Source organism: Penicillium chermesinum, assembly GCF_028974085.1.
Source record: "Penicillium chermesinum strain IBT 19713 chromosome Unknown utg000007l:1.0-2695246.0:1.0-2697696.0, whole genome shotgun sequence".
Taxonomy (NCBI): Eukaryota; Fungi; Ascomycota; class Eurotiomycetes; order Eurotiales; family Aspergillaceae; genus Penicillium; species Penicillium chermesinum.
The window spans coordinates 1-13,675 of NW_026695317.1; the positions used below are offsets into that span (position 1 = coordinate 1).

General features: G+C 39.4%; 1 protein-coding gene across 1 annotated transcript; it reads right to left on the bottom strand.

The window, feature by feature from the left end:
• Positions 1–11,761: 11,761 nt before the first annotated feature.
• N7468_008700 (uncharacterized protein) lies at positions 11,762–12,049 on the bottom strand (the record flags this gene model as incomplete). The annotated part of the gene is made up of 1 exon (XM_058477996.1): positions 11,762–12,049. One exon carries the CDS (start codon positions 12,047–12,049, stop codon positions 11,762–11,764), a length of 288 nt encoding a protein of 95 aa, XP_058326326.1.
• Between the last annotated feature and the right edge of the window lie 1,626 nt (positions 12,050–13,675).

A 13,675-nucleotide genomic window follows, 5' to 3' on the forward strand; every position in this document is an offset into this window, starting at 1 on the left:
AATATATAAAATTATAATATCTTTAAAAATAAAAATAGAAAGAAGAGGATCTTATATCTCCTAAAAAAAAGTTTAAAATTAGAACCGAAAAAAAAAAGGGGAGGAAAGAGAGAGGAGATAAGAAAAGTCGATCTATTCTTATTATATAGTTATCAGATAGTTATATATTTATTCCTATTAAATATCTTTGATCAGGAGGATTAAAAGGATCTTATTCTTTAGAGAAGGGACTTATCTATAAGAAGATCAGGACTAAGACCATTATCCTGGTCGGGATGATAGAGATTAATCTAGACCATAGATATAGAAGGGAATTAGGGTTACTCCCGAGATTTAGGGGGAGGGAAAGGGAGAGAGAGAGAGAGAGAGAACAAGAGAGAGAGGACCTAGAGAAGATTGCCACACACAACAGACAGCGGGAGCACGCACAGGCAGCCAATCAGGGGCGCGAAACGACCATTAGGCCCCCGATAGTTTGGCCACTAGGATATAGGATCTTATAATAATAATAATAGATCTTGTTAGAGCTACAAAAGATCTTATTACAGCTATTAAGGACCTTATCTTAATAGTTACAAATGTTATTTAGGCTGTTAAGACTCTAATGACAGCTATCTAGATACTATATTAATAGATCTAGGTCTAACAGGCCTAGATCTAGAGGCTATAACTCTTCTTAAAGATTTTCTTAAAACTTAATCTTTTCTTATCTTTATCTAGTATATTAGTTAATTAAAGATATTTTATAATTTTACTATCTTTTCTAGTAGATAAGATATTATATAATCTCTCAAATAATTTAATTTTCAAATTTAAATTAAAGATAATATAAATATAGATAAATATACTAGATTTTTCTTTTTAATTATTCTATATCTATATAAATAAAGATATAATTTAGTCTAGAAATAGAATTTTTTAAAATATAAATATATTTTAGAATTAAGATAACTAAAATATATATAGATATTTCTTAATTTCCCGAAATATATTTCTATCTAGTTATAGAATATAATATATCTAATAATAATAAGATTTATATATCTCCCTTATAAATCTAACAAATATCCTTCTCAGCTGATAGATAGTCAGCTTCAACCAAGCTAAATTCTTAACTTTATATAAACTCTTATAGATATATCAAGGATAATACAACCAATATATAGCCGGCACAGCCAGCGCTACTAGTATAGCTAGCACTACCACCATCATATCCACAAAAAGTAGATCCCTACCCTTACCCACAGTCGCACCCCATCAAAATAAATTCCCAAAACCCCAAATTTTCAATCCATCCTCCCACCTCCAATATAGCTCCAATCACTTCGCACTCAAAACACACCCGATATCAAATCACCTCACTTAAAACTTCCCAAAGTTTTACCCAGATCCATCAACTAGATCGACCAATACCCTACATACAAAATCAACCAAATTAAGTTTATTACCTAGGTAGTAAGGCCTTTTCTGCCTATACTTAAGCCACCTAACCACCACACACTAAAGTTATACCCTACCAGAGTATAAGACCCCCTATAGGATAGAATATAATAATCTTGATATTATATATTTAGCCTGATTATTACTAATAATATAGCTCAGATATTTATCAGAATATTTAGTATAAAAATATACTTATTTTAAACAAATATAATATTTGTAAAAAATTATAATCTTAAAATCTTTCTTCTCGATTCTTGTTATTAGATTATTTTTATAAATAAAAGACTAGTATATTATGATAATAAGATGGTAGGAAATATAGAAAATAGAACTTACTAGAGGGGAAGATATTATTTAAAGTCTTTAGGGATAAAGACTATAAAGAAGAGGGATAATATTATAGATCTACTTTGATTGAAGGAAATAAGTTAACTATGACTAATCGATCTATCAAGATTGATATATATATGATAAAGGGGCTAGATATAGCAGCTGACTAACTAGTATAAAGGATACTATACTACTTAATGTAGTGGTTAATGGGAGCTATTAAGATAATAAGACAACAATACTTATCAACAATAAACACTATATATTAGTGATATATAGAATATATCAGTAATATATCCTAGATATATCAGTAATAAGTAAGGACTGGATATATAAAGACACTTATTTAATACCATATATTTAGTCCTCTATAATCAACCTTCTTAATTCTATATCATTATTACTTAAGAACCCTAGATTAGAATACAACAACAATTTATTATTCACTTGTTCGAAAACAAATCTTAACAATATAAGGGAGATCTATAAGAACCTGACCTCGTCGGTGTCCTCAACAGCTCTATATTTACTAAGCAAGACCTCTAAAGACTTGAGCATCTAAGGCCTATTACTGTGTATGATTGGTAGACATTGCAATAGAGTGACAAGACATCCTTGGTGTGTAGAGTGACCAAGAGAAGTATAACCTTTAAGGATCTACTCACCGAGACTTGCTAGGTAGTATATAACAAGCAGCTTCCCAGTCTTCTATTATTTCGAGAAATAATAGATTTATTACTTATAATATATAGATCTATATCTTCTCTTTTAGTTAGTAAAAATTAGATTATAAAATTTATGAAATAATATCCTCTTCTTTCCTTCTGATTCTCGAGATATTATAATTATTAACAAATTAAATATAAAGTGTTAATGGTGGCCTATGTTGGGGAACAGGAAGAACTAGTAACGGCGCTTGTATTCGAGATACTAGAACTAGAGGGGGAGAGGAGAAGGGAAGAGGGAGGAGCTACTGTAGCGGCCTATCTACTCTTATGTAAACCTCTATCCCATCTATGCCTACCTTGTAGTTCGGACGGTCCTTCTTCTAGCATCAGGGTAGTGACAGGAGGCAGAATTGAGTGAGCAGTGACATCCCTCTACTAAGACTCGGCTTGCCCTCAAGTCGACGCTTTGTTTAGCCATTCGTCGAGTTCTCGAGGCGGTCCCGCTTTCTCTGGATATCGCTAATGGAACTTCTGTAGGGTGAGTGGCGAGTTCCTAAAGTTGTTGGCTGGATACCAGGTATTGTTGTTGTTGCCTTTATAGCCCTTCCACTTGACTTTGTACTGGAGTTTGCGATAGTGTAACCGGGAATCTAGCACTCGTTCAATCTCCTACTCTTCCTCTCTGTTGATAATTAGTGGTGGGGACGGGTCCTTGATTTGGCCTGGCAGTGGTTCTGTTTTAGCGGCCTTTCGCAGTTGGTCCGGTAGGAAGATATTGTAGACTTTCATAGTTTTTGGCAGTTTTAATCTAAAAGAGTGATCCCTTTTCTCAAGTATTTTGTAGGGTCCTACAGCGATATTGGCGAGTTTTTAACTTGGTCGGCTAGTTAGCTAATATTAGGTTGTTATATAGACTTTATCTCTTATTATAAAGTTGGGTTCCCTCTGATGGCGGTCAGCCTGTTGCTTTTGCACTTCTTGGCTTTACTTTATCTTGTCTTGAATGTATGTCTATATATCTTGTATTCTCTGTACGAAAGGTTGGCTGTCGGTAGGTGTAGGGGTTTACTAGTCGAATAAAAATTGTAGCTTATACCCTTGCTTAATATAAAACGGTGACACTCCTGTAAAAGCCTGGAATAATATAGCTGCTGTGAAGTCAACGAGTCCTATCCAATCCGACTAGTTGTCTTGGCAGTAGTTAATATATAGTCGAAGGTATTGTTGTAGATACTAGTTGGCGATCTTAGTTTGTCTGTCGGTCTGTTAGTGATATATGGATGACAAGTCTTTTAAGATTCGCAGGATCTTGCAAAGTCTTCCCCAGAAGCCTGATATAAATTGGGGATCTTGGTCCGATATGATTAAGTCTGGGAGTCTGGTGTGTGGGAAGATGTGGTTGACGAACAATCACGCCATACCTTTAGCAGTTACTGTTTTGTTGCAGGACACTGAGATTGGTCTTTTTGTAAATTAGTCGACAACTATTATCATTGTATTGTAGCTATGCTGGTCTTTCGGAAGGCTGTAGAAGTCTACTGTGATATAGATCTATAGTTGGTTTAGAGCTTCGAGCGGTTGTAGGAGGCCTGGTATCTTATCTCTCCAGATCTTAGTCTATTTACATATTTGGTAGTTATCTATATATTGTTGTGTGTCCTGTTACATCTGTTCCCAATAGAAGCGGTTCTATAATAACTGGAGGGTTCGATCTCGGTCTAGATAGCATATTGACAGCTATCAATGGACCTTGTCTAATAACTTTGTTCGCAGTCGATCAACATCTGGCACAATCAATTTTCCGTCCTTAAATGCTAGACCCTTCTTATCTCAATATTTAGTCAGATCGTCTTGCAGCCAGTTAGCCTGCTTGATCTGTTCAATCATGGTTCGAGGGCCGGTGCATGCTACTATTAGGGAGTTGGCTTGGAGGATGTTTTTGTAACTACCCTCAGATAACAGCTGCATCTCCATGACGGGCTTTCCATGTTCCTTTCGTAATAACATATCTACAATCTTGTTCTGTTGCCTTGGTCGGTATCTGATGATAAAGTGGTAGTCCGTAATTTTCTCCGCCTAATAAGCCTGCCTTGTATTCAGTTGTTGTTTTATGCTAAAGTACTTCAGTACTTCATAGTCTATCAGGATTTCGAAGCGATCCCCTTATTGAAGGCCTGTTAGTTCGGAGCGCCACTCTTTAAATACAAGTATAATTATAAGTATCTCCTTATTGTGGATGGAGTAGGACGACTCAGCGTGGTCTATAGTCTTCGAGAAGTAAGCTACTGGATATCATTTGTTAGATTGTAGCTGTGACAGAGCTGTTCCATAAACATTATCAGATGTGTCAGTCTCTACTTGTGTCGGAAGGCTTGGGTTGTAATATTAAAGAATGGGTGCTTTGGTTAACTGTTTCTTCAGTAACTGGAAGGTGTACTGGTACTCCTGGGTCTACTCGAACTTGATTGTATCTTTTGTCAGTTGATGTAGTAGCTGGGCTATCTTGCTGAAATGGTGAATGAACTTTCGGTAGAACCTGTAGAACCTAAGGAAGGATCTAATGTCTTGTTTAGTCTTGGGAGTCTTCCAGCTGGCTACTGCCTCGATCTTCTGGGGATCTGTTTGTATGCTGCTAGTTTTTATAATAAACTCTAAAAACTTTGTGGTGGTGGTGCTGAATTCGTATTTATGGATGGTGGTTTAGAGGCCTGTTTCTTATAGTCGGGCTAGGACTTTATGGACCTGGGATTGGTATTCTTGGAGGGTCTTGCTGTAGATAAGTATGTCATCCATGAATATGGTGACGAAGTCATCTAAGTAGTCTGATAATATCTCGTTCATGTATTGTTGGAAGGTGGCTGGGCTGTTTGTAAGGCTAAAGGGGAGCACTTGATACTTAAATATTCCATAGTAGCTTTGGAATATAGTTTTGTCCTCGGAATCAGGGTATATCTGTATTTGGTGGAAGCTTTGTCGGATATCTAGTTTTGTAAAGTATTTCGCTCGGCTTAAGCGGTATAGTAGCTCGTCGATCAGTAGGAGAGGGTATTAGTCCTTCTTTGTGATTTCATTCAGCTTTTGGTAATCCATGTAGAAATGAAGACTATCATCTTATTTTCGGGCTATCAAAATAGGTAAGGTATAAGAGGCTTTGCTCGGAACTATAAATCCCTTTTATAGATTATCTTCGATATAGACCTTTGCTACTCGCAGCTCCTCAAGAGACATTTTGTAGAGAGGGTAGTATCCTGGGGTTAATCGCTAAGTATCTATATTCTCTAGTTCGATTTGGTAATTGTTTTCTCGATGGGGCGGTAATATATCTGACTTGATTTTCGAAAACATATTAATAAATTTATGGTACTTCTTTGGTAGTATCTAGCGAATCTTGATGTCCTTATAGAGTTGGCTAGGGTCTTCTCGCTCATCTAGCTTGTCTATAACACGTGAGATATAGTCGATCGAGGTCATAAAGGTTTCTGCTCTTTGTCTCTTTATAAGGCGGTAGTAACCTATACTGCTAATGGTGGAAATGGTAGTGTTCTCTCTAGTTAGCGCATGGACCAGGACAAGCTTTATTCGTTATACTAACTGGTAGAGAGTCTCTGGTTGGTGTGTCTGGACTATGACTTCCTTTAATATATGCTTTATCTTTCCTATATCGGCTTGGGTTAGTGAGTCTTGTTGTAGGATCTTCTATTTTGTCTGTTCTCCTCGAATTTCGGCCTCCTGTCTTTGGTTGCGCCTATTTGTATCTTCTTGGTGGATTGCCTGTATTGCTATTAACACTTAGCTAGACCTCGCCATGGAACTTCCACGGGTAGGGATTTTGGTTCCAGTTCCGTGGGACGGGTAGGCAAGTCCTACCCATTACCCATCCCCGTCTACCCAGTGTAGACCATGGGGTACCCGCGGGTTACCCACGAATTACCCAAAAATGCATAATTACCCCTTTTTGGACATGCCAAGCTGTATAAAATCGCTTACTCACCCAAGTAAATTACAGTTTTTAACAGCTGTTCTGGTTAGCCTCTAGTTTATGAAGCGATACAACCACATTGACTACGTAAATTAAGTATTGAAGTTGAAAAGCGTTATTAGTAGCTCTGGTAATAGTGGTTTGTATCTATATTTAATAGATTAAACCTTATGGTAGATGGTTGTAGGTAGTATTGTGGATTATATATTGTCAACTGTTGAAAATATATATTTACACTACAAGGGAGTAAGTGTATCTTCCTGACAACACAATCATACCCCTTTTATATACTCTTATATCAGTGAAACTGATTAGCTGTTCGACAAATCGAATTATATACGTTATTTCCATTTAAATATGAGCTTTGCTTTAACAAAATTGTATATATTAAGTGTACAACAGCCTTGAACAGTGGTATCTATCTTGAAAACAATGGCACTTGAATATGAAAAAAGGGGTTAAAGTGAGATGGGTAGCCCGTGGGTAACCCGTGGGTTACCCGCGGGTTACCCACGGGCTACCCATCTACCCACGAATAACCCATGAGTTCAACCAATTAGAATATATATCATAGATATAGTGGGTCATTTATTCGCAAGTTATCAAAAAAAGGGGGCTAAAGTCTCTAAGTCTATCAGTCGCAAAATTTACTATAGTAAGTACTTACTTCGTTATGTGATTAGGGGTAACTAGCCTGGTCTTGTTTCCCTTGCCATAATGTCTCAATTCTCCCAGTTCTCTGATGTGTATGCATCATCTTTATATAATACTGACAATCCAGATAACCTTCAGGTTATTCAACCCGACGACCTTACCTCTAACCCTTCGTTTAACCAACAAACATCACAATCAATCGCCAATTCGGATTTCATTTATCCATCCCGTGTGGCCCCTATACCTCCCTCCTCCTTGAACGTATCTGTCCTGACCGAACTTCGGCATACCTTGTTTATTCCAACATGACAAAAGACGATTTTGTGAATTGGTGGCTTCAGACAGACTTTGGACAAAAAAAGCCGATACGGTGGGATGCTCGACAGCAATCTGATGTGTGGAAGCACTTTGACCAGGTAGCAAAAGCGAGCGACGGAATGCCCAAGGTTATGTGTAAACGATGCAAGAAGGTGCTCGATCATCCACAACAACATGGGAATGGGACCACAGCGATGATCAAGCATTTGAAAGGGATTGGGTGTCGTGGCACAAATGGGCATAATATCAAACAATTTTTCCACGAGGTAATTTTATCTTATATTATGATATCTTTTTACTAATATCTTTCTAATATAGGCTACACCAGCTTCAGATAGTCTCAGTTTTACTCAAGAGGCTTGGGAAGCAAGTTTACTTCGTTTCATTACTGATTCCCGGCTACCATTCCAAATCCTCGAACACCCCGACTTTCATCAGTTGATTTACATGGCCTCCCGTGCCCCAATGCGTCCACAAATCCCATCTGCGAAAACAGTTCGACGTCGACTTCAAGGCACGATCACTGAGTACCAGAATACTATCCTCCAAAAGCTACCTAAAGATGGTAAGCTATCAATTGCCCTTGATTGCTGGACATCTCCATTCCAGCAAGCATTTATGGCAGTAACTGGTTATTTTCTTGATGAAGATTGGAACTATCGGGAGATACTGCTTGGCTTTGAACCACTTCATGGAACACACTCGGGTGTCAATCTAAGTGCTGTCCTTCTTGAACTTCTTCAAAAACACCAGATCACAGACAGAGTGCTTGCAATTACTACTGATAATGCATCAAATAATAGCACTATGATGTCGAGTATCCAGGATTCTATCCAGTCTCTTGAGATTAGCGATCATACTACGATCATCAAGGTTCCCTGTCTAGCCCACGTCATTCAACTTAGTCTGAAGCAGCTTCTTGGGCAAATGAAGGCAAATCCAAAGAACAATATAGCTGAAATGCAGTGGTCTGAAACCCAAGATCAATTGATCCGCTCAAGGCAACAAAAACGAGAGATTGTTGACACACTGAATAAGGTAAGTTTATCTCTTCAGATATAAAAACTATCAACTTATTTAATTATATATAGATACGAGGCTTAGCTGTTTTTATCAATGCTAGCCCTCAACGTCTCGAGCTGTTTTCTAAGCTTCAAACAACCTCAATACCTCTTGTGCCAATTCAAGATGTTCGAACACGCTGGAACTCGACCTTTCTTATGCTCCGACGTGCCAAGCGATTACAGTCTGTCTTTGACGAGTTCTGTACTAAATATGGACATTCGCATTTGAAGCTTGATCAAGAGCAATGGCGTCAGATCGACTACCTCCTTTATATCACTCAACCTTTCTTCCAATTCACGAATGCGCTTTCGAAAACAAAGGATGTTACCATACATCTGATCTTTGGTATCTATAATAAGCTTTTTGATCATCTTGAGAAGTCGATCAACCAGCTTAGATACAAAAAGGTACCTTGGAAGAAGATGATGCTAAATGCGCTTTATGTGGCGAAGACAAAGCTTTCCCAATATTATAGCAAGACAGATGGCGTTCCTGGAGACCTCTTTGCTATTGGAACAATGCTTGCACCGCAGAATAAGCTCCAGTTTTTTCTAGGAAAAGATTGGGGCGATGAGTGGCGTGATCGATATCGCCAAAGCTTTGTGGATTACTTTGAGTCTTATAAGCAACGTCTGTTACAGAACCAGACATTACTAGAGTCTCATATATCCACAACACAGACCTCGGAGTTTGATCTTGAACGGATGCTTAGAGAGTCTGAATCTCAGCAAACAAGCTTAACTGAGCGGGATGAGCTTTCAAGATATCTTGAATCTGGTCAGTATTATCTTGGTTTATTGTGTGTTTTATTAATAAATATTAGGTACTATCACTGGAGTAACCATTCGAGCGTTCTGGAAAGACCATCAACATGAATTTCCTGCTCTCGCAAGCCTTGCACGGGATATTCTTACAATTCCTGCTACAGGTGCAGGGGTTGAGCGTCTCTTTAACTCTGCTCGGGACATCTGTCATTACCGTCGAGGCTCTCTAAGATCTGAAACTATCCAGGAGCTCATGATGTATAGGTTCGCAACAAAATTTGAGCTTGAAGATGACAACCTTACTCTTAAGAAGGAGTATCTTACAAGTGGGGAGATTGAGACAGAGAGAGAAGAGAAAAGTCCTCAGTCACTACAGGATATTGATCCTATCAGTGATAATGAAGAGGAGGATATAGAGGTCATACAAGAGCCAGATACTACCCAGGGCCCTTCTCATGAAGCTTTATCTGACGATGAAGCTACAAATCCTCTCCCAGAGACTCAACAACGGATTTCAGGTAGAAGTCGGAAGCGGAGACGGGATGATGATCAGTTTATTGAGTATTAGCTATAGAATCAAATTGACCTTGTTTTAACCTCTTTAATACTGAGAAATCTCTTGAATCTTGACTGGTAGTTGTATATGAAATACTCAAAATTACAGCTCGAATATGCATAAAATATACAAGTCACGGGGTCCCACCTGTTTGTATTGTTTGACTACCCGCGGGTACCCAGAAAATACCCATGGGTATTAACCAGCTTCCCACTACCCGCACGCGGGTAGGCAAACCCTACCCATTACCCGCCAAGAAATGGGTAATGGGTACCCCGTTTGGGTAGACCCGCGGGTCGTGGCGAGGTCTACACTTAGCTTTCGATCAGCATCCTACGGGGGAGCTGATGATAACTACTAGAATACTGGTTTAGGTCCTCTTTTTGGTTAGGTTGATCTTATAGCTATTTGAGCTTCTTTGGTTTGTAATATATCCTGATACCAAAGTGTCCGAAGAACTGTTGTCCAAGGATAAGATCTTTTCCGGGGCTTAGCGAAGTGACTATTATAAGGAGCCAAGCCAGACGATGTCTCTCGAGTATTAGTATCAGTTCTACCAGGTGGGTAACAGACGGGGCGCCCTGGCTATTAAATATTTGGAGAGGAATTGGCTGGGAGGGACGTTTGGTTCGAAGCTGGAATCGCTGTCCTAGTGTAAGTACTAGAGTTTGATTAATTAGGATAAAGATATTAGCTCCTGTATTAGCTAGTGTAGTAACAGTGAACGAAAATCTATTATGGGCTATCTTTGTGTGAATTGTAAGACTGTCATTATCTATAAGATGTCTAAAGTTGGTCTTGTAGGGTAATGGTGGTATATGCTTGTCTAGGTTAGAGACTTGTCCTAGGTGGATTCTTTTTTTGAGTCCTCGAGTTCGAACAAACCTGTCTTAGACTAATCCTTGCTCTTCTCGGTTATAGTGGTGTTAGCTGGTGTAATAGTAGTGCTGTGTGCTAGGCGTGCTTGACAGTCACGTGAAATATGGCCTAGCTTGGCATAGAATAAGCAGAGGCCTTTTTCTAAACAACAACTCTTTTTCTTCTCTAATAGGAGAATTTGTGGTGGTCGTTGCTTACTCGGCTTATCATCTGTAATGCTAGACTTCGAAGACGCTGGCTGTGGACTAAGGGAGGGCTGTGTTCTTTTCGATTTAGTTCTCCTACTATTTCCTGGGGGTGGTCGATGTCTGGGTCTGTTGCTTAACTGTCAGCGAATAACTCGATTGGATATATGATATTTCTTTAGGAACGCCTTATACAAGACTAAGGGGTTATTATAGTCCGAAAAGAGATGATTCTGTATCAGGGTTGGGAGATGGTTGTAAAGTTCCTTTTTCATATTGTTGTTGTCTTTAAATATCTTGTCTTATAAGGTGAGTCTAGTAAATTCTTTGACGAAGTCCTTGAAATTATCTTTCGGCTTTATCTTCAACTTTTTGAAGATAGTTCGAGCTGCCTTTTGTTTATGGGGGTTGTAGTAGATCAACTGTAGATGATCAAGTATGTTATTGGAATCGGTGTATTTGTTGGGTGCTCTGGGCATCGCTCGAGGTCTAATCTGGGAGAGTATGTTACTGTTGCAGTGGCTGGTAATGTATGCCATATAATGAGTGGCTGTCGGATAGTAGTCTGTGTTTAGTTGTAGCTTCCGCTCTACCACTATATACCACTACTTGAACTTCGAGGTATCTTCTTCGGAGAACATAGATATATCTGGTATCTTAGGAGACTTGGTATGTTGGTCTACCGAGGATACAATATTTATTTCTCTTTCTTGTTAGGCCTAGGACTAGCGAAGAGACTTTATCACTATCTGGTGTTTATCTTCGGATCTCTTTTATCTCTGAGTTATCTCCTCGAGTTGCTCTTTAGTATGTAAGACTCGATCTGTTATTTCCTGATATTATTCCTAGGCCTTACAGACTTAGTTCTGGTGGGCGGATCGGCGACTGTTTAACGAGTGGAGGGTGGCGACGATAATCGCCTATAACTTCTGCAGTCCTCCCTTGAAGAGGTTCTCGAAGGTTTCTGGGTTCTCGATGTTGATGACATCGTTCCGGTTTGTGATGTCGATCAACTGTGCGCTGGTGAGCATTTTTACTGGGATCTTATATGGGACGCGTTCGTCGCGTTGTGTACTCTGTTTAACTTCTTTGCGCTGTTCCTTAGGCGAGTCTGGGTAAGCTCTAGGTGTAGGGGTAGGAGGTTGCGGTGTATTCGTGCCCGCATCGCTAGTTATGCGGCCTGGGTCGTTCGAGCGACTTTGTGTCATGGGAGGTGCTATCTTGGCGGGGTTTTGGTAGATGTCGGCTATGGTGGATGTCTTGGATATAACGAGGTCGTGTGTCAACGACGTGTACTGCAGCAAAAGAAGTGAAAAGTTGAGTTCTAGTATTGTCAATGGTGGCCTACGTTGGGGAACAGGAAGAACCAGCAACGGCGCTCGTATTCGAGATACTAGAACTAGAGGGGGAGAGGAGAAGGGAAAGAGGGAGGAGCTACTGTAGCGGCCTATCTACTCCTACGCAAACCTCCATCCCATCTATGCCCACCTCGTAGTTCGGACGGTCCTTCTTCCAGCATCAGGGCGGTGACAGGAGGCAGAATCGAGTGAGCAGTGACATAAAGATCTAAAAATTATTTTTGATTGGTTTTCTCTTGTTAAAAAAACTATTCTTTAATATAACATCGATCCTGATAATATTTATAACTTTGATAAGACTAGTTCTATAATAGATTTAATTATAATAACTAAAGTTGTTATAAGAAAAGAATATTATAGTCAGAGATTGTTTTTATAATCTAGAAATCATATATAGATAATTATAATTAAATATATTAATATAATAGACTAGATATTTCTTTTATATATTATTTTTAAAGACAAAGTTTTTATTAAATCATGATTTAACAATCTTCTAACTAATTAGCGACTTAAAATTAGTCTAAATAAATAGACTACTAATTGTCACGACACGCTCCGATTAATCGACTACAAAGGAGTCGCTGTCACGAGACACTCCGACTAATCACAAAGGAGCCGCGGAGGAACTCGAAGGAAGGCTCGGAAGGCCTGGCGCCATTATGGCATGACTCGAGACCCATAAAGGTAGACCTCGGAACCGCCCGCGAGCCGCCCTCTGAGGGCCGCCCACGGACCCGCACTTTTGCGGGCGGAGGGCAGGCTCTTCCTGCCCGCGGGTCGGGTAGGTCTCTACCCTGCCCTCAAGAGGGCGGCCCTCGGAATATTTCGAGGGCCGACAAACATGACAAACATAGAAAGCTCTGTGGTTGCATAAATTATGCTAGTTTTGACTGTAATTTTAGGTATTTGATATACAGCTAGGTCCTTTAGAATAAATTATCATGATTAGGGAAAGCGTGTTGAAAATATCAAATAATTGCTTCAATTCATGTTATTTCATACTATTTCTAGGGCTAGATACTATAAATCAACTCTCATACCCTTCTAAAAACCTTGAGCGCTTTCGAACCCTTCCTGAATGCCGAAGTTGTGTGTTTGGTAAGTCAGGCTCGCCCTCTTCTTCATGCTCTCCATTTTCTGGCCCTGTTGACGAGGGTTGTTGTTGTTGCGATTGAGCTGTGATGACTGCAATCTGTGTAGTATCAATAACTAATCCTGCATCATCAATCTCTTCGTTATCGCTAATTGGCTCAAGGTATGGAGTATTTAGATCTTTCGCCTCCTGGTTGGCCTGTATCTCTTCATGTAAGAGATATTCGTTGATTAGAGCTCGTTGACCTTCTTCAATCTCAAACTTTGATGTACACATGAACATCATCAGATCTTGAATTGTTGATGGCTTTAGCGAGCCTCTCCGGTAGTGACAGACATCCCGGGCAGAGTTAAAGAGGCGCTCTACACCTGCCCCTGTTG